The 22,605-nt window shown below is 45.0% G+C and overlaps 1 protein-coding gene across 1 annotated transcript in view; it reads right to left on the bottom strand.

Annotated features, from left to right (window-relative positions):
• The window catches only part of LOC119456083 (hemicentin-1), a 131,925-nt gene that overhangs the window by 50,888 nt on the left and 58,432 nt on the right, over positions 1 to 22,605 (bottom strand). Inside the window, exon 2 of the mRNA XM_037717686.2 lies at positions 12,037 to 12,372. Coding sequence (XP_037573614.1) covers positions 12,037 to 12,372 — 336 coding nt within the window. The remainder of the gene's footprint in view (positions 1 to 12,036; positions 12,373 to 22,605) is intronic.

Genomic DNA, 22,605 nt, shown 5'->3' on the forward strand with positions numbered 1-22,605 from the left:
ATTAAGTGCCGGAGCTTCCTATCTTCTGCCATGTCCGGGTCAGCTCGACGAAAGAGGCGCGTCATGTCCTCAACGTACATCATCACACTTTCGTTGGGCATTTGGATGCGCGACTGAATGGCCCGCTCGGCGCGTTCACAGCGATCAGCATTGGCGTAACTTGCCCGCAGATGACGACAAAAGTCGCTCCACGACGAGAAGGGTTCGCGGTTCTCGTACCAGGTGCGAGCGCCATCCTCCAGGCTAAAGTATACATTCTTCAGCTTGTTCGCATCGGTCCACCCATTGAAATCAGCGACGCGTTCGAACTGAGCCAACCAGTCTTCGACATCCTCAAGGATGGAACCATGGAAGACTTTTGGCACTTTCTGTAGCGTATAGTGAGCAGCACTAGTAGTGCCTTCCATACCGCTTTGGTGCGTAGCTGACGTAGTCTCGGGAAGAGGTCCAAGCTCAGGGGGCAATCCTCGGACTCTTCGGCTGGCCCGGTGAACAGGTGTTGTCACTGTAGGCACAGGGCTACCAGGAGGCGTGTAGGACATTTGCTGGGACTACCCAGCACCTCCACCAGTTTGTCACGTGCAACAGAAGGCCTTCAGAGCAAGAAGTCCTGCACCGGCAGAGACGAGTACTAGCCAGGAAGATGGCTGACCCCAAAAACGAAAAACCTCTTCTTCTTCTCTCCTTGCCTGAATACTGGCTCGCGCTCGCCGCAGCTCGAGACCTCGTGGCATATATATATATATATATATGGTGAGCGGCTATCTGCGACTGTAAGTTTCATTTTCCTCATCTGTAGGTAGCATCATCACACGTGCGTATTTCTCATGGGTACATATCATCAGCGAGCCTTCTTCGCGCTAGCTAGAGCTTGGCAAGAATGATGCAGTTCCTCATACGTAGAGGAGGTTGCTTCTCGTCTCCTCGCAATGTTTCCCTGTAGCTCCGCTCGGGTTGTGACTTTCTCCCATTGAGACCCAAGTTCTCCTCTCGACACATGTGCGCGCTCCCGGCTTATGCGTCAAATTCTTCAGTCGTTTTATTGAACCTTACGAAGTCGTTGAGCAGACATCCCCTGTTAATTATCGCGTCTCGTTTGTTCATGCTCCTTCCACGCATCATAGCCGCGGGACACAGCTAGTGCATGTCTCTAATTTAGAACCATCTACTCAGCGCGTTTCATATTCCTCTCATGGGGCCAGGCGGCCGCTTCCACCGCGACGGAGAATCACTGTGAGCGCAATCTGCGACTGTCACTTTCATACTTTCATATCTTCCTCATCTGTAGATAGCACAATCACATATAAATATTTCTCATCTGTACATTTCAACATCAGCGGGCGTCGCGTCTTCGTCATCGCGTTAGCTCGAGCTCGGCCAGACTAAAGCAGGTTCTCATAATATGTATACGCCCAGCTAGTAGCGCCCCCTTTTCCAGACGGGCCTGGCGAAGGGAAGACGAAACACGATGTCGGGGCAAACATAAGGCGAGCCTAAATCATGGCATCCGAGCAACGGCAAACAGAGACCGCTGTTGACCGTGCACGGAGGGGAAATCGAATTTACAGGAGCCACCGCAGTCGCCTGGACGACCTCCCGACATACATCGTCTTCTTTGCGGAGTGGGCCATTCGTCTGTTCCGAAGCGCGCTCCTTCGTTCGGGCAAGCGGGGGAGAGGATTAAAGCCAAACCACGACTGTCATTTCCTGCAAGAAGGGCGTACGAGCTAGCGCTGCACCGGCCTCCAAAGCTCAACACTGCAAATAAGACAGTGCATGGACCGGGAATTGCTAAAGGTCGCGTGGTTCTCCCATCACGCACTGACATTGCGTTTCTTTCATTTTTTCCCCCTAAAATATTTATTTATTCTTCGTTCATTCCTTTTTGCGGTCATTCTTTTTGTTCATATAGAAAAGAAAATATAACGTACTTGGCGCTTCTGCAATCTGTGCAGACTCGTCTAGCGGCTCTCGAAGGCAGAAATGTGCGGAAACGTCGCTGCATGTGCTCGGAAAGACAATCTACTCGTGGAACTATTCCGTGTCTGCGAGTATTTAATGTCGGGCATATGTACGTTTGTGTCACCCCCCCCCCCCCCCCCCCTTCGTTCCCCCACGCTCCTCTATTTTGCGGCAAGGCCATTTTGCGACCTTTCTGCCATTTTATTTGTGTCAGCCTTCACAGGGCACCCCCTTTTTTTCCTCTTTTTTGAAAGGCTATCATGATTTATATTCGCTCGTTATCTATTTCATTGGTTTTCTTTCGTACTACGCTGAAAGATGACATTCCATCGGGCGTTTGTTCTTTCCGTCTTTATTTTTATGTGTCAAGAAAATTCACACTTTCATTGATAGGTTTACACAATTAAAGTTATGTCATGAAAGCCCGAGCCCCGTTCATGTTATCTGCTTTTCAGTAGTTGCCTTCTTTTAAGCTCTTACTAATGCGTGAATAATTAATGAGCACCTTTGATCTCTTTGAGCGGCAAAATGTTTGGGTTATGAAGTCACCGTTACTTTCTTTGTGTACGCCTCAGCTCGATTTCTCGGCAGCGTGCATTCTGTTGGAGTCTCGGTCGATGAGCGCCCCCTGTTAGAAACACTTGCGTTTTAACAGGGAGCTTGCTTTTAACAGACAGACGGAGTGAAGGCGCTCTCTGAGGCTACACTTAGTGGTATGAACTTATGCACATAATATATACGGTATGTTCACTGCGCGGAAAAAGCTTTGTTTAACAGTGGGGCGTAAAATTGTCATTGACAAAAAACAAAATTTTCACAGCCTTTACTCTAACATATGTGCACATTATTCATGGATCCACGGTAACCCCTTGTTCAGCCATCTGTACTTTGCGTGAGATCTTAAAAGGCACGTTACTTTGCTCACGAGAACTTAAGTAAGCCTTAAGGTCATTCTTTGTGTAGATTCACGTCTTTAGCTGCCCTCATCGGCGCGCGCCCACAAAGCACTCCGTTTCTACTTTTGCCCTTCAAATGTAAGTGAATAGCGTCCTAGGGAATGAACAGGAAGCAGAACATTCTGCCCATTCTGAATGAAATTTAACCTTCCTGTCTCTCGCTTACAGCGGTAATTCATGAGGTCAGAGCATCAAAAAGTGCAGTTTCCTTGAATTGGTGTTTTGCCTGTTGCTTCACTACGTGGACCACGGTATGTCTTAGTCACTCATTCATTAACCGGCCACTTCACACAGGACGCATTACCCACGACAAAGGTCAATAGACGTAGGTGCCGCATCTCGCCCGGTTTACCTGGAAGCCTATTGCGGCAATTAACGAGAGCCAGTGGACGATATACAGGATCGCGTTTTAATGTTAAACACATGACGTGAACTAATGACACTCGAGGCGTCTCTGGCGGATCAGGCACGTAACCTCGAGTGGAAATGATTCCTACCGGCGTTAGTACTAATACTGGATAGATACCCCGACTGCACGTCAAATCGCGCTGAAGGTTGATGGCTCCAATCTTCGGGTCTTAAAAGTGAAGTATCACTTTCCCTCTTCTCCTAAAGAAAGAAAAGAGGAATGATACACTGAATTTAGTTAAGATTCAAAATATTTTCCCTACATAAGGTAAGGTATGACGCACCTGAATGTAGCATGACAGCTCCGGTGACGTAGCTGCGATAGACTAAATTTACGGACGGTAAATTACCGCGTTCTCATCTACGTTTTTTAAAGAAGTACGCGTACGTGTATCTGTAAATAAGAAAGCCGAGAATAGTTTGAAGTTTAGGAAAAATAAGAGGAGGGTCTGACGTTCATAAAAACATCAATCTTTAAAGACAACTTGACGTGGGTAGCGCGAAATAACAGAGCCGAAAGGAAAGAAAACACAGCGCAGACTATCAACTGAGGACTTTACTGAAAAACAGATATAGAAGCACTGAAAAACACGTGGTCCCAAGAACTAAAAAAGTTGGAAAGAAATGTTAAAGTCCAAATGTCACTCAGTGGGGCAAAACTAAGTAAACAAACTCTGCGGCATGCAGCTTAACAGATGGCTTCGCGACACGCGTTTCACCCGATTGGCTAATAAAAAATGCCTCTTCAATTGCTTGTTCAACCTTGTCTTTGGATCTCGAAAGTACCCTGGTTTCAGGAAACACTGGTGCGCATTCGTATTCTTTACAATGTAACGAAACATTTGAACACGGCTGTTCCCCGAGAGAAGCTTTGTGGTCCATTAATATGTTATTCCGACTACGACCAAGATGTCCCACATAATACGTCCCGCGAGATAGCGGAAAGTGATATACAATGCCTCTGCCGCACTCGATAAATCTTTCGCTGTGCTTGACAGTGCACCCAAGGATGCTTTCACCTTCGCCTTCTGCCTTCCTGTCCACCACCGCGCATAGCTTGCCAAGCTTGTGGTTCGCTCAGTCATGCTTCCATACCAACTCGCCCATTTTTCGCTTTTGAAAAGACCACGCTACACCCGTACCAGTAAACGATTACTGGGAAGCAACGCTGATCGATGCCTAAACAATGGCTACCAAAGAAAAAAAAATACGGAGCCACGCGTTTAGGCAAACACGGGACTCCCTAGATATTTGAATTAAGTTGACACTTTTTCTCTGCATCGTTTTAGCTGTCTTACTGACGGCTGTTTATGAAGTTTGCAGCCTTGGAATAGAGTAAGGAAAATTTTGAATTTCTGTGCACGCAAATATTGAAACGTGATGCCATGCTTCCTTTTTTGCCATCGAAATGGTGTATTTTGCAAGAAAATTGAACAAAAAACGTTCGGTATAAGATGCTACCGTGGTGTTTTAGCAGCACTGTTTACATTCACTGTTTACATTCACCATTGCGCGTTTACACATGGGAAACAAGAAAATTTAAGCCGTATGTTCACAAAACAGCTGTTGTTTCACGGGAACTTGTGGACAGAATGAAATTGGCCAAGTAAGCTCTCCGTAATGCTTACAACAGAGCGAGACTGTAAAGTGCGCTTCGAGCTTTGCGGACCGCGAGGAAGTGCAAACAGATCCAACCGAACTTGATTACGCGGTGCAGCAGAAACACTGAGTGAAAGCAAGAACAACCGCGATGTTGGGGGAGTAAACATACTGAGAGACAACGTTGAAATAAAAGAAGCAAGCCCAAAAGACGTTTCTAGCTAACAATCTCGGAAAACATTGTAAGGCGGAAAAAATAAATACTTGTACAGAACGCGTGTGATCGGAGCGCGAATTTATAGTGCAGCTGGCTCAGAGTAAAGATGAGGATAGAAGCAGTGCCATGCGTTTTCGTGGAGGTCAGGTGCCTATATATTTCAAAGTGGAGTCTTTGCCATTATTGACTAGCACACAAGAGCCAGCAAACATTATTTACAATTTTGTTTCGATGAAAGACAAGATCATTGCCTATAAGCTGCATGGCATTTTTGTAATCAAATTGCACGGGACAAACGAAATCAATCAATCAATGTTTAACACAGTGTCCAGGGATAATGTCATGGTCTTGGAACTGCTACACTTGGTACAAAAAGTAAATATACTATGTCACCTGATTATGAGAATATAACATATGGAATGATAAAAATAATACATGATTTTGTCACGTCATACAGGTGCAACTATGTACAAGGCATATTGAGACGGATATTTTTTATTATGAAACACACTGTATATTGATGTACCCGAGGCAGTATTGGACGGCATCTAAGGCTAATGAGACTTTACGTGCTCGTTTCACAAGTCCACCACCTTTTCTGCAACTCTGACTTCCAGTCGAAGTTTCCCAGCATGAGTCATTTCTATGTTGACGGTTATGAGCTGCCCTGGCTTGGCCATGATAACGTAAAATGTTTATTCATATGCTATTCCCTGTCACGGTTCGTCAATACGCGGAGCGCTCCTCTGCCTGCATTAGCAATGGGATCAGTTGGTCGCGATTGCTGTATGGTAAGAAAGGGATAGGTTGAAGCAAAAGAAATGCTCACATTATAACGGTCCTCATTTTCATTGATTAGAACAACTCGCGGCGCAGCATCTGATGTCTGCGGCTGCGAAGAGAGCATCGACCACTTGTTGGGCCACTGTCTTCGATTTGAATTACAAAGACAGTCACTATCCACTGCAGTGGGATGAATTGATGGTCGCCCACTGTTGTGCATGTGCGACTAGAACACAATCTTCATCGCTCGTTGGCCCGCTTGACCGTGACGGCAAATTTGTGATTTTTGAAGACAGCTGCTTTTGAGCGAACGTCTTTGATAGCGTACGTTGCCCGTGCGAGCGCACGCATTCACCGCCTCTTCTCTCCCTTCTTTCTTAGCTGCGAAATATGCCACAGAAAGGGCTACATATCCCAACATTATAAGCAAGAAAAACAGAAAAAAAGGTAGGGAAATTACAAAACACTGTCCCTTTGTTTCTCTCTCAGCTTTTTATTTCCTTCTTCCCCTCCCTCAGCGTAGGATGGTCAGCCAGATGCTTTTCTAAGTAACATCGCTACCTTCTTTATTTTCTTCCTTTCTCTTTTAGTTATTGTAACACCCCATCGGTGGGACCGTAAGAATATTGACGCACACGTCATTGCTATGTTGGAAAATATGACTGGAGTGGGCATACATATTGCAGGTCTTTCGTATCCTAGGCATTGGATAATGCATGCCGAAAGCAGGGACATGATAGGTACGGTGCTTGCTTTCTTTTTTTTTTTGTGGCAAGTAAACATGAATTGAAGCAGCAACACCGAGCGGATAACCATGCTGTTAATAAACTTATATACAAAAAACAAAACAAAAAAAAAAAAGAAATGCAGTGGCGATTTAGCAGCAAATGCGAAAGAAATGAGTTAGCATTACGTCGACCTTCTTTGAAGTACCGGATCTATGTTTCAAACCGCGTTCACCACAGTGCAAAGCATCAGGAGCTAACTCGACACCCGTCCTGTCTCTTCGAGGAGAAAAGTCTGAATTACGGTGGTCCGCAACAGTCCAACGTCAGTTGCATGTATATATATATATATATATATATATATATATATATATATATATATATATATATATATATATAGGAAAATTAGAAGCACAACTTGCCATTGGCTCTCTCCCTGGGATTTTTATATTTATTTATTTATTTATGTATTTATTATTTTTTTTGTGGTTTGGTCTCTCTATCTCTGCTTTCTCACTTTTTTTGGCGCTTTCTTTCTCTACCTGAAGATATAAAAAGACTGTTGCGAGAATTTCCTGTATCCCTTGAAAAAGGTCGGTCCACCGACCGAAACTGTTGGGTAAATAATAAACCTAAGATAACCGCGAAGTTGTGCTTCTGATTTTCCTAATACGCTTGGCCCATTGAAAAATCGAGTATACTATATATTATATATATATATATATATATATATATATATATATGACGTAGGCGGACCGGCTTTAGTGAAAGTTTGGTCCACCCACCGCATCGTCAGTAATATATTAGGCAAAAATAACGCATATCGTACTTGATGCTCTGAAATGGTACCTCTGAGGCCAGCATAATGCGTACACTGCACTATATATATATATATATACTTTTCTGCATTTTGACACTCCTGATGGTAACACATTTATATCTGATATATTCTTAGTTATAAGGCTTAGTTATAAGTGCGACGTCGTTCCATTAGTTATTGTCCTTGTGATTCGCCCTCGTAATAATTCCTTTTGGGTGAGGCGCAATGGCTAGAGCATATTGTAGACAACAGTGTGGAATTCATTCCAAATGGATCGTTTTAATTCTTTTACTAATCCACTTATTCACAGAGTAATGCACTTCGTTGACATCGATGACATGCAAGCAACGTTGCTTTCCCTGACGAGCCATCTGCTGACGACGCTCTTCGCGTACCTTAGCCCGTTTTGGTGAACATTGACGCTGATTGATGCTCACTGTGCACTTATGCGATGCGTAATTATGCACAGTTACGTTAAAGTTAGTACCACGACCAGCCTCAGTACAACTTCTGAACGATTCCCTTTAGGAGAGGCATTCGGGCGGAAAACCTCACCTGAGGCTAGGCTGCGCTTTTATCTTGACGCGACTGATGTGTAAACGCAAGGAAAACGCTCATCGAAGGTAATTCTCGGACCCTGGTGCCTGCCGATATCAGTTCGAGTTGCTCTAAAAGCACTTGCGTGCTTTTTTATACGCATTGGAAATTTATAATACACATTAGCCGTTGTCGCTTTCCTTCCCCGTGCTCGAGCGGGCAGATTCCTTTCACATATATATTTCAACCTTTTCTCCCCATCTATTCCCACAGCGCCGAGTTACAAACTTGCCAATTGCTCTGGTTAACCACTCTGCATTTTATCTCTTCAGTGGCTCTTTCGTGCCAGACACTTTGTCTCCTAGAGATGAGCTTTTCTGTCGTATGCCGTATACGGCAGCCTCCCTTTCGTGGATAGACAGCAGATTCTGTAAAAACGCTAAACAAGGAATAAATTAACAATAAAGACTAGCCCAACAAGATACGATAGCATGCCTTTTTCAGGTTGTTGCGCTTATGCTCACACGATGCGCGTTTTATATGGAGATACGCTGGCGTATTTCACTGGTAATCGTGCACTAACCACAAAGACTCAATAAATCAAGTCCAAGTTATATTTCTTTGTCGAGACATGGAGCCAAACTCGTGGAGAGAGAGAGAGAGAATAAACTTTATGCAAAAGAGCACGCGAGCGTAGGTAGCTCCTCCGCTCTGCGGTGGGTGGTCCCAGTCCAGGAGTCCAGCAGCCTTAGTGGATGTGCGCATATAAAATCCCGCAACTATGTGATTATCTCAATTTTGCATGCTGTTGTTGCCTTCTGCAAAAACAGCGCAGTAGATATTTCCTGAGGTATTTCAGTGCTGTAGTTATCGTCGAAGTCAATATATACAGTGACTTGGTTGCTCTTGTTAACTGTCGACTAAGGCTAGAAGTAACGAGAGCGCTACACGAAATCCTGCAATCAAGTTCAGAATTGTCTCGTACCGTTAACTGCAAATAAACCAGCCGCTACTAAGCAGTTAGGCAAACGAACTTAGTTTTAACAAAACACCGAGGCTGGCATGGTGCTAACTCGGCGTCTAGTTGTAAGTGAATCTGGCTCGTCCATCACTTGTTTTCTTTCTTCGTGTCTCCCCAACAGTGTCTGCCGTGCCCTAATTAAGTCAGGTTACGCAGCGCCTGGAACCCATCTCGCCGCCAGCGATTTACCATCTCTGTAGCATCCCCTTAACAACCCTCACGTGAAGAAACAATTGCATAAAAAAGCAAGAACATTGAAAGAAGACGGAGTGCTGGGGACAGCGCACAGGAATTGACCCTAGCAATTACGAGGACAGGAGGTGTCCGAGGGGAAAGGTACCATGTTTGGCAAGCCCGTCGTAAAGACAGGCGAATCACGAAACAAGCTTCGCTGCTCAGCTGTGGCATTTGAGACGAGGGGGATTAGGCGTCCACGTTTTTCGCTTTTCACTTTTATACTCAAGCTTCCAGACACGACGCCACACGCTTCTAATTAGCTTTGTCTTCGTTATATCTTCCCCCCAACTATTCTTATTTTTGGCACGCCTTAGGCACGCTCTGTTCGCGCCTACTTAATTAACTTGTTCGTCACGCGCGTCTGTAGCTGCTGGTTTGACGAGCAAAAGAAGCGAACAGAAACCAGCTGGCAACGCCCTTATGTGGCTATCTGAGGACGAACGCTATCTAACCTTGTGTCTCGTGCGTGAATAAAAGATCGAACTAGCGGGCAGGTTCAGTCTCGTCCAATGCTGGCACGTGTACTTATTAATGCGAAATCATTATATGCCCCACTACGCGAAAATCCGTCGTAGTCGGCGTCACCGAAATATATGTATGGTACCAAAAATGCCCGACGGCGCAAGGAGTAAAAACACATAAATATGCTTGAATTAACGTCACATTTCTCAGGGAGGTTCCTGCAAGCAAAGTAAGTCAATCGCCTTGAAAATAAAATTTGGTACATTTCGACCTGGGTGGAAATGGAACGCGGGCCTCCGTGGTGTGAAACAATCACGCTTTCCCGACGCCACATCGGCTCCACGGTTCAGGCCAACTATAAGTGAGCCTAGTGTGTGCGTCATTGCACACGTCACATCACAGCCATCTAGCTGACAAAGGTGTTCCCTAGTGCGAGCGTCATTGGGCACGTGACGGCGTAGCCAATCGGGAAGAGGTGGCGCACGTCATGAGTGTATAAAATGAGCACGTTCATGGGGTTCCTTGGTCTACAAATGGTATAATTCTAGCGCATTCCTACACGTAAGCCGTCTTAAGTGCCTCTGCTCATTTTTATCATCTTTCTCTGGTGGCCGCTTTTTCCCCGACTAACAAATCTTAAACTTTATCGCTCGGCGCATGACGCGCCTGCATGCATTATGTAGCTCGAATGTTATTGATGGTTCTGTCCGTTGTCAGTTGTCATTCGAACCTTGTGTAACCTGACTGTATGCGCGACGTGAATTGTGCAGTACTTTCTGGAAGGCGCCGGGCACCAGTGATTACGTGTGAACTTTCGACGAGTCATGTACAAAAGGCGACGCGCTTCACCCACTGATCACATTTCGACGATCGCCGACTGCGCTCGCCGCTATCGTAGTGTTTTGAGTGTCGCTTGCTGTTGTGGGCACAGGTTCGCCGGATAAAAAGTTCGTTTCGTGGTTCACAGTTTTGCTTTTGTGTTCTTCGCAGTCACGACAACGGGACAATTCATTCATAACACCGTGACCTTTTTGCTCGCACTCGTCCCAAAAACCAAAACGCGGGGAAAGCAGCGCAGGATCACAGACATATTTATTCAGACGCATCAGCCGGGTCGATTCGCGGAGAAATGCTAAGCAAGCGCGCACGCATAAGCCTCGTCACGGGAAAGATGTTTGAGCGTTCAGGTTCCTGGTGCCTGTTTGCTGTCTCCGTAAATAAGGGTCGGCAACGTTTAAGGGCCTGTTTCATTTGTACAGCAGATACCTCTGTTCCATGAAACATGACGACTGGTCGGTGTTGTTTTAAATCAGTGATATATCGCTTTGAGGGGTCCTCCGAGAAATTGCCATCTGTGCACGGATCCTTTGAAATGTGTGGGCTTGTACAAATTAATTTAGAAAATGGTGGGTGCGCTTAATGAAGAAACCCTGTGTTCTCTCATCTGGATGGCACACTAAACATCTTAAGCACCAATAAACAGTCGTAGAACAACGGTAAACGCGAGACGAGTTTACAAGTTCATCCGAGAATAATGACATGATCTGCTCTCTGATTTTGGGGGACGTGCTCATTTCGGCGATTTGTAAATGGATGACAAGAACTGAGTTGTAGCACTATCGCGAAAAAAAAAAAGCCTTAGAACACCATGCTTCAAAGAGAGACGTGCCTATCTCAAGAGTGAAAACAACATGAATCCCCGTTCGCGTTTGGTGACTTTCAGTCCGTCTTAATTCTCCCAATACTTCATAATGCACTCGGTACTCCTGAATTTCTTGTGAGGCTAGTCGTAGCATCGTTCCCGCAGCGTTGGCACAAAATGTGCGCGCCGCATTTTCTGGCACATCACCCTGGCGAGATGCGCTAGCGCTTGACGTCTCGTGCGATGATTCCTCCGCGTTGTCTAGTTAAACCAAAACTAAACCTCTCCAGTTCCCAGCAGTTAGGTGTCGGTGTGGGAGAGGCGCAGATGAGTTGGCTGATAACTGTCTTGCTATCTTTCATCCTGCTTTAGTGCTATGCGTCAGCCACTTAAACCATTCTAAAGAGTGATTTTCAAAGAGTGATCATACTAAACCAAAGAGTGATTCCTCCATCTCAACCTATTTTAGTCTACCACAGTATCTCGATGCTCCTTTCTCATTCCTTACCCCACATGACACACATGCGGTGCCATAGGAAGATATGATTGGCTGCTTAGAAATAATGATTAGCTGGCTTTATGTATAGGTGACTTAGGTTGACTTTACTTGCGTGCGTGTTTAGCGAGGAGTAGTACATAAGGTGCCCATGTTCGGGATCACACTCACCGATCACCTTGAGGTTGATCACGGTGTTCACCGAGCGGGCTCTTCGGAAGTCCACTCGGCATCGGTACTCGCCAGCGTCGCCCTCACGCACGGGGTCTATCCGCAAGTGGGCCGGTGAGTGGCCCATGTCGAAGAAGAGCCGTCGTTCGAGTCCTGGAGCAGGAGACTGTCGCGCCTGGTCTACGTGGTCTCTCCTGGAGTCAAGCGTGAAGATGGGCGCCAGGCTTTCGTCCTTGTACCATAGCACAAGCGTCACCGAATCGTCCGGCGATGGCGGACTGATGTCACACGGCAGGGCGACCTTTCCGCCTGCCACGGCCGTGTACACTATCGAAGCTGCATGAGAAGATGACAAGAGAAGAACTTTCAGTGACGGCACAGTAATCAACCCAGTTAAGGAATTAACACCTAGAGATGGTTAGGACCGTGTGTATCCAATCAGAACTATATGGGAATTTTATTATCTGTTTCTTTAAATAGGTATTCGGCACGCTTACATGATATTCTTTACAGCACTACTGGCACAACAAAAATACCTACAATAACCGCATAATGATGCGATTAAAAAAGCATGTCATTAAGAATCGCACCCATGAAACACTTCGCTAGTTACTGTGCTTTGTAGTGTACCAAGAAACTTTGCGCTCATTTGCGTCCTCCGTACTGATTGCCCGATAATGTGAGGCTCTTTCCAGCAGCTATGTCACCCCCGCATTTGCTTAACTAGCAGAGTCCGTTCACTGCGTCAGTGCCCCTGAGGTTCAAGGACGTTCGTTTGTGAACGCGCAAATGTGTACTGTGTTCGCTGCGCTCTGTGGAACGCGCTGAAGGGAGCTATCATGGGCGGAAATTATTGCGAACTTTAGCTTTACTCTATTATTGTGCCGGTTGGACCAACTGGATTTCTGTTATAGCCCTACTGTCTGGAAAAAAATTATGCCCGTGTATCACCTCTGCACATGGCTACGACTGCGCATTATTGTATAAGAATCCCTAACAGTGCATTTAAAGCTGCGTGCTCTACAAAGGCAAACTAAATATGTTGCGTATTTAAGGCATCTTAGGGTCCCGTATTCGGATCACCGTGGGGGAGGTAGCACTGCAGCTAAGCATATGAACATTCCTAAGCATAAGAAACTTGTACGCAGTAGCGCTTATGGAGGATCAATCACAGAAGTTTAGGGGTTTTTACTGTGCTTCAGCGATCGTCATCACAGCTCACTTGCACTCATTCTCTTGAATACCTTACCGAGACCCGTTATGGTAAGCTCCGTTCCGGCACAAGTAGGCGAACAAAGTTTCGCACTCACTCGAAGCCTCCTTGAAGCTTCTCAGCCTTCTTGATAACAGAACAAAGCTCAGTACCAACACGAATGACATAGACAAGAATGCTGAGCGCTGAGTTTCGTTTTATTAGGTCATTAATCTAATCATAGTAGCCCAAACTGAAGTCCTACTTCTCAGCCTTCTAGTTCCTTTAGTTGACTGAGATGCGGAAGAATAAACAACGAATGACCATTCTTATACGCTTAGGCGCACGTTATAATAGCTGTCTTATAGGGTCATTTTCTTGAACAACTTCCTTCGTCCTGTTATTGTAGCTTATTTTGCAACACATCCACGCAATGTTCTCATACTGCCTTTATTCATGCTAATATTTGTTTGAGTTTTATTTTTGTTTTGTCACTGAGATGACAGAAATGAAACCAGAGGTAGCCTGCACCGCTCTCGCGCCCAAACTATCCTTTTTTATTATGTCAATAAGCAAGAAAGCAACGAGAAGATTGCGCAAGAAGTATTCTACGCTTGCGTTGAAATGGACCTATAGGTGTATATGCGCTACAATGTTTCCGTATCAGACGCGACAGTCGTGCGAGGCGCAAGTGCAGCGGCACGAAGTGTTCCAGGGAAGCTTCGAAACGGACACTGCGTTCCGTTTCATGATGCGTTCCGTTTGCCACTTCTTATCTCCCGGTGCCTTCTGTACTTGTAATGTATTCAAAATTTTGCAAGTGGGAACTGAGATAACGGAAGCGAAATTGCTGCTGGCGACAATGGCGTGAAAGGAACCTTGGAATATTCCCAGGAAAGTGGCGTCCCAGTCTCGTTTGCTGTTCCTGTGGAAGAAGGCGCAGCTTAGCGTGACCTCCTCTGGCTATTTTTCCACGAGAGCACTGAAGCGATTGTCTCGGTTTGCTGGCGGTGTGCTTTCCTGAAACTTTTCTTGAAACCTTTTTTTTTTTTTTCTACTGCCCGCATTCCCTTCCACGAGCGAGACTCTGCAGATAAAACATAGGAGAAATGCAGCTTGCTGAAAACAAATAAGAGCCACGCTCAAAGCTTGCGTGCATTTTGACTCAACCCAATCGGGTTGCCTTGGTTAGCCTCCCTGCCTTTCTCTCTTCGTTTCTCTCTCTCTCTCTGGACTCGATCTTTGAATATGGCTGCGCGAGTGTGTTGCCTGAGAGTGTGTAATGATGATGATGATGATGATGATGACGACGACGACGATGGTAGTAATAATAATAATAATAATAATAATAATAATAATAATAATAATAATAATAATAATAATAATAAGGCTAGTACAAATGCAAATAAACGATGGACGAGAGTTATGGGGTAGCCTGGCCAAAACGTCTAACTAGCCCGAAATGCGCAGCGACTGCCCAACTTCTAATAGCGAACGAAACGCCATATAAATGTTGGCTGAACGGTAAAATTAGAGGCGCAGTTCCTTGCGACGGGCCGTTTCGTGTTTTCCCCGGGGCATGAAACAGACAAAAGGAATATTTCTTCATAAAAGAAGAAAAAAAAAAGAAAGAAAGAAATGCTCTAGGCTTTTTTTTTACCTTATTTTTATTTTTTTTCCTTTTTGACCTTAGGGTAGACACGAACGTTGGGCGTGGCATGGCTCACGCTAGCGGGCAGCGCTGTGTTCAGATCATTCACATGGTTGTGCAATTTCTTTTCTCAGCTGGCTGCACCAACCCCTTTTACACAAAGTGAACTAACAAAAAATAAACCAATAATGGCAGCGAAAGAAGCTGGAAACGCGAGGAACAAGGCCAGAAATGAAATTCCGAAAACAACACACTCACAAAATAAAAACGAGAAGGAACACGTCCGAGAATGAATGTTTTGAAAAAGCTACCCACAAAAATTGAGAATCAGAAACGTCGCTGAGCAGAATGTTCGCTCGTCTGCAAAACTTTCATTTCCTGAGGGTTTTTCTCTTTTTCGTCAAGCGTTCTTTGTTCAGCGTGAAAGAAAAATTAAATAAAGAATAAAAAGAGGAAGACAGATATAAAATCAGAGCGAAAAACTACCAGTTGGAAAATGCTTTCGTTTAATGCGTAAGGAAGAAAGAAAGAAAATATTTATCCGATGTTTTAAGGTCACCGTCCAGGCATTTAGGCCTTCACAGATTTACATTATAATTTAGTGGCAGATACGGGTAGCCTATACGCGCATTAGTGACAAAAGAAAACTTTTACATGTCCTTTTAACTTGCTCGTCACACGGCAAGAATTTAGGGCATTGCGTTGAGGTTTAGTGATATGGCTGTTATTTGCTTTCTCTTGCTTCAGTATCCTCTTGAATGCCAAGAACTTTCACAACGCAAGTTCAAAAACATAAAGTGTTGTTTCCATGCTTTAAAGTTAACATGTTACCCTCTTTGCGTAAATCGGAACGTTGCTTGTCCAATCATGAAATCAGACATGTAGCAATGATAACTCAAGAATAACGGCCCGCAAATCGTGGATTCCGGGCATGAAAAGTGGTCGGCTTTTCTTAAGTCCACCTTGAGGCCGTAGAAAAAGTACTTGTGCAAAAAAAAAAAAAAAAACGCTGTTTTGGGTTCTCGAGACTCTGACTGCGCCTACGCTAAAGCGGTGGCGCTAGTACCCCGGAGACCAGCAGCCTGTGACGTGGTCAGATGAAGGCGCGTTCGCACCGAAGGCCATGCTTTGTGCTCGCCTAAAGAGCATCTAATGGAATTCCCCTGAAGAGTGCGTGTGTTCAAGGCAAACAGAGTTGACGGCCGTCTTCCGCTCATTTGTGCAAACAACGCCTGAATTGTGGTGTCGCACAAAGGATTGGGTTCCCACCACGGGGAAGTGTGGTGGGTGTCTCGGGCGTATGTGCAAATATACACACTAACATTTTCGCTGTCTCCCTCTTATTCGTAGTGTCACTAGTACTGTCAGAGAGCTCCAGCGCCGATATTATCGCGTGAAAGGCCCCGTATAATGAGTCGTTATTATGCGTAGGCCTCGAGCATGTGTACCTATTCTAACAAACGTCGAGAAATCACGATACGCAGAACATACCGGAAGATTCGCATGTTTTAATAGGCATTAGGAAGAAGCGGATCTTTCTCTTTTTTTATGTGCCCTCCGTGCTAGCGCCGTAGCGTTGAATCATCGATCATCAAAAACGCGCGTTCGCGCAATTCATGCGGCAAGTTGAACTTTATTGTCGTAATGACATCGAATTATTCACGTGAATTATGTCTTATTCTGCACAGTTTGTTCGAAAAAATAATAATAATAAGTGCTGTAATAATAATAATAATAATAATTATTATTATAACTAACATTATTATTATTATTATTATTATTATTATTATTATTATTATTATTATTATTATTATTATTATTATTATTATTATTATTATTATTATTATTATTATTATTATTATTACGCCCGAGACACATCTGCTTCGCAAGATGGCGCCTAGTACGGACGTCTGTATTCTGTGCTCCCAGCCTTTTTACGGAAAACAGCAGTTTCATCGCTGTATTTCGTGCGAAAAACGTGCACACGTGAAGTGTATTGCATGGCCCGACGAGGACCTTGAGCTTCTGAAGTCTGGTGAGAAAGCTTTCACGTGTAACCTGTGCCAGAACGCCGACCACGCCGACATTCCAGCGGCTAGGCTCAGCGATCCCAACACGCCCGCTGCTTCCCCATCGGCGACCCCTCCGCAGGGCCCCGCTCTCGTCGGGACCGGTTTTGAGGTGGTTGGTGACATGGCGGCCCTCCGTGGCCTTCTCCTTCAGGCGCTCGAGGGAATATCCTTCCTCAGCGATGAGGTGGCGCGGCTGCGGAGTGATAACGAGGGTAAACGCGCTGGCATCCGCTCAGCAGGCCGAGACTATAGGTGCGCTACAGGTCGAGGTGCGTTCCCTGCGTTCCGTGCTTGGCAAGCCGTCTCCCATTTCTCCTACTGTGATGCCGCCCATTTCTCCTACTGTGCTGCCGCTCCACCCGTCCAAGAAAACCTATGCTGCGACCGTCCAGACTGCTTCGCCGAGTGCTGTCACCGCTGACCATCTCTCCAAGGCAACTCGGAGTGAACGTCGGCCTGCTTGTTTTGGAGCTGGGGAGAGCAAGGCAATATCTGTAGCGAAACGCGCCCCGCGACCGAAAGCCATTTTTGTGTCCAGGCTTTCTCAAAATACGACGTCCGCGGATCTGACTGCTCACCTGTCAAACGTCGGAGCACCGCCAATCGCCTGCAAACGCCTGAAGACGAGGCATAATTCCTATGCCTCATTTCTCGTCTGCGCTGACGAAGCCATCGACGATGAAGCTCTTAAGCGCCTGAACGACCCGTCTATGTGGCCAATGGGGTGCCTGTTCAAGCCGTTCCGTGGGGTGCTACACGACGGTATGCTTCATGCTTCAGAGAAGACCCCAAACGATCAAAGTGGTGTGTAATCTGGACATTTTCTACCAAAACGTTCGTGGACTTCGCACCAAGGCACGTGAATTTTTCGCCAATGTCATTTCGTCTTCCTTTCCTATTTTTGTTATTTCCGAAACTTGGCTCTGCAGTGAAATTTCCTCCTCAGACTTTTTTCCGCCACATTATAACGTCTTTCGCAGTGACCGGGACTTCAGTGGAGTTAAGCAAAAAGGTGGTGGCGTACTTATTGCCGTTGACAACTCACTGACATGTGTAAGGCGCAGCGACATAGAAAGTGTACAGGAATCGATTTGGCTTGAAGTCAGCCTAGCGGGCTGTGAAAAATTGTTAATCGGAACCTTCTACGTTCCACCGAATATTTCTCCTGCTTTGTTTGATCAGGTCATCTCTTCTATTGAAGATGTTTTATCCTCCCATCGCAAACACAGAGTAATCCTTCTTGGTGATTTTAACACACCAGGAATTGATTGGACCACGCTTACATATTCTAATTATAATCATTACATAGAGAACAAATGCAGCCTGTTGTTAGACTTTATGTCCTTCTGTTCTCTTCAGCAGCACAATTTGATCGCCAATTCCTGTGGCAACGTTTTAGACCTTTGCTTCTCTAATGCTCAAGCTATAGATGTTTCCTGTTCTGACATTTCCCTTGTCCGTCCCGATAAGTTTCACCCCTCACTTAGGATAACTGCCTCTGTGTCAGCCTTGAAGCAGAGCTTCTCGACTGGCATTAATGAATCTTCTCGATTTGCTTTCAAGCGGGGTGATTATGTTGGCTTATACGACTTCTTGTCCACCAGAGATTGGTCCCTGGTCACAGATAAAACTAATGTTGATGACCAAATAAATCAGTTTACAGAGCTTGTTTTGAGCGGTATGCGCCAATACATTCCTCAGTACAGTCCTAGGCACTCTAAATATCCCAATTGGTTCTCATCTGAACTTATAACTGCCCTAAAGCATAAAGATCGCGCGCACCGTAAATCCAGAATTCCTGTGCCTAATGAGTGGAGAGAAGAATTCCGCTTTTTTCGAACTCTCTGCAAACGCCTCTATAAGCGGGATCATGATGCATATATTGCATTCTTGGAGAAGAGCGCCTCCGACCGGCCGGCGGAATTTTGGAAGTATATCCGCAAGCGTACCAGTAATCGCGGAGAGTGTTTTCGCCTGCTCGACTCTGGTGGAGTAGAAGTCCAAGCAGTAGCGGATTGTTTTGCTGCCCATTTCTCTTCCTTATATAAGCCTTCAGGTTTCAACGCTGGTGTCAGTCAGCAGCACACAACGGCTCCTACATCTAGTCCTGTGTTGCTTGATGCAAAGCTGATCATCGAATGCCTTAAGCGCTTGAAGCCTTCCCTATCTTGCGGTCCTGATGGCATCCCTTCCGCAATCTTAAAAGCGTACAGCGGTATATTTGCCCCAGTATTGACATCTATATTTAATAGCTCTCTGAATACTTCCACCTTCCCTCACATGTGGAAAACTGCTCGTGTTTTTCCTGTATTTAAGTCTGGCTGTAAAACTGATGTCTCAAATTATCGCCCGATTTCTCTTCTCTGTGCCACGTCTAAGGTTTTTGAGCTTGCTTTCCACAACGTATTGTCTTGTACTGTGAAGAACACATTGATTCCGAATCAGCATGGATTCCTCACCGGCCGCTCTACTATCACAAATCTCGCAAGCTTCATGACACATATCTCCGCGCCGGTACTTCAAAGGGGGCAAGTAGACACCATATATTGCGACCTCAGTAAAGCTTTTGATGTGGTAAGCCACTCACTGCTTCTCATCAAGCTTACGCACTTTGGTGTTGACTCGTCAATTGTAAATCTATTGCGAAGTTATCTTATTGGTAGATCATGTTTTGTTAACGTCAACGGCCAAACGTCTTCATCGTACATGGTAACCAGCGGCGTTCCTCAAGGATCAGTTTCCGCTTACAGAAACAAGAAATAAGAGCTAGCTGCAACTGCCATCAGGACAACTCCTTTTTTTAATTTTTATTAATGACGTTCTTTCCGCCATTCGACATTCTTCATTCTTCCTATATGCTGATGACATAAAGATCTTTAAGGCAATTCACACTGTTGATGACTGTCGCATCCTGCAGTCTGACCTGCTTTCTTTTTCTAAATGGTGCACAGATAATAACCTCACCTTGAATGCTGCTAAGACCAAAGTCATGACTTTCACCCTCAAAACAGCAAGCATCTCTTTTTCTTATTCAGTAGATTCTGTACCATTGTGTAAGGTCCGTGAGATCAATGATCTTGGTGTACTTTTTGATACAACCTTACACTTTTCAGCTCACACTAAACGCGTTGCAATGCGGGGCATGAGCACTCTTGGCTCTGTTTGCAGACTGTCGAGAGAATTCAATTCTCCTACACCGTTCCGCAAGTTGTACACAACAATCTGTCTTCCTCAGCTCGAATACGCGTCGGTCGTCTGGAATGGCTTTTCTAGATCCAACAGTGACATTATAGATCGGGTCCAGAAAAAGTTTCTAAGCATATATCATCACCGCTTTGCAAACACGGACTCTGGGCCCTGCTCTAGCACTGTTGGATTATTGCCATTGCCCTTACTTCGCTGCCGACGTAATCGTGCTGACCTTCCTTTCTCTTTTCAAACTCCTTCACGGCATCCTCATGTGCCCCGAACTCCTCAGTTGTATCACATTTCGTATTCCGCGCAAAATCACCAGAGAACACAGACCTTTCCATGTTGCTGCCTGTCACCACCAACACTCAACCGTCCATAGAATACAGAGTCTTTATAACGCCCACTTTCATGACCTTGATCTTTTTCACAACTCTCTGTCTTTGTTCTGCTCTCAGCTTTCCGTTGTTGTGTCTTAGTTTCACCATATTGTTCAACTTCCCTTCTCCATTTTATTATGTATGCATTTTGCGCCTTCGGTTACATGTATGTACACTTTTCTTTTCAAGATTGATATTTTTTATTCATTGTTTTTTTTTTCACTAATACTCCCCTGCTGTATTTCTTTTTCTATGTATACGTGCGCCAGCACCCAGACCTCACGGTTGTTCCTGGGCACGATAAATAAATGATTGATTGATTGATTGATTGATTGATTATTACAAATAAAGACGCTTACAGAAACAAGAAATAAGAGCTAGCTGCAACTGCCATCAGGATCAGGAGGGGCACTGCGTCTGCCTGCTCTAGAATAAAAAAAGTCTGTTGACAAAATTATATAGCAAGGGAAGAATGCAACAGATATTTAAAAATATACATATATTATAGGAGGGGAGGGAGGAGTAATGAATGAAGGAGAAGGAAAATAATAAAGTAAGTGAATATATAAAGAAAAATGAAAAGGGTTTAACGGTAAACAGCACCAACAAAAAGAACAACTAATATTCAATCACGTTCATTTTCCTCCTGGTCCCTTTATGCGAAAAAAAGAACAGTCAAGGACAGACATAGAAAAATAAATCGAATTGCTAGAAAAAGTTACAATTAAATAGCTGCCGGAACCGTTTCCAAATTTGCCAAGCATTCGCATTGCCCTTAAAGGTATAAAAACAACTGAGTTCTCGCAACACATATATGCAGCTACTGCCAAATAGATTTATCTTTATATTTGATAGTTCGCGTTTTCCCTGACGAATATCGTCTATAGTGCTTATGCCGAACTAGACTGAACGTGCTTTTGAGTTCCGAGAACCCCCACAAAAGCGGTGCGTATGTCAAAAGCAATTTCCTTCTCAAGAGCCAGTGTTCTTTATTTTTTCTACAACGCAGTGTTACACGCAAACTCGTTTTCTCGTGATTGCTACTGATCGCGATGTACGCTTGCGAGGCTCACGCTGCCACGTCAAACCTTTTCCTGCCAGTTTTCCAAAAATTCCTTCGATCGCATAGGGAATAACTATAGTTAAGCGAACGTGACTTTGCTAAAGCTAACGTCATGAAAAAAAATATAAGCATAAGACTCACCTTGAATGCGTAACAAAAAGACAGCACACTTGTTCGACCTCGTCAAGTTACCACCCAATTTCCAGTGAAGTTGTTTCAAACCGTTACATTTAACATTTTTTTTACCTTATTTCCATCACATACATTAAAGCGTTCGCCTCATATGAGTCACTCGTTTAAAATTGTGCGTACATATAAAGCTTTCGAGCCCTCCTCGCTTAATGAATTTTCATCCGTATTTCACCCACAAATTTAAATTCACATGCACAACCGAAGTCCACGGCTACGGCATGTCTCATAATCATACCGTGGTTTAGGCATGTATTACACCAAAATTTAATGTAATTTTTAACTTTGCCTACAAATCACTCCCAACATACGCCCTATTTCGACAAAATATTGCTACGACGCGCTGCAGTAGCGAACGATGATGACATGACTGACGGAGACGACGGTCATCGATGGTCGCGCGCACGGGCTTCATCTTGTATGCCTCTTTTCTGCCCGTTGTATATATCTTGTAAATATATTGTCAAGCGTCTTTTCTACCCGTAACATTTTGGTGGAGGTGCGGGGATGCTCCTCGGCTGCATCTACAATGCCAGCTCAAGGCGGGGACGAGAATGCTTCGGGCAGGTCACCAACCGCCGCCAACCGCCCCGTCGTCTTCATACAACCGCGTGAGCCAGGTACCTTTTCCGGCTCTGACAACACCGCTGTCGAAGATTGGCTTCAACTGTACGAACGGGTGAGCACTAGCAACAACTGGGACCCGACTCTGATGCTAGCGAGCATCATATTTTCCCTGACGGGCACGGTACAAATGTGGTTTCTGAACCACGAATAGGAAATTACGAGCTGGGAGGTATACATAAGCAAAACTCATCGATCTGTTCGGCATG

This window comes from Dermacentor silvarum, chromosome 6, assembly GCF_013339745.2.
Source record: "Dermacentor silvarum isolate Dsil-2018 chromosome 6, BIME_Dsil_1.4, whole genome shotgun sequence".
NCBI classification, from domain to species: domain Eukaryota; kingdom Metazoa; phylum Arthropoda; class Arachnida; order Ixodida; family Ixodidae; genus Dermacentor; species Dermacentor silvarum.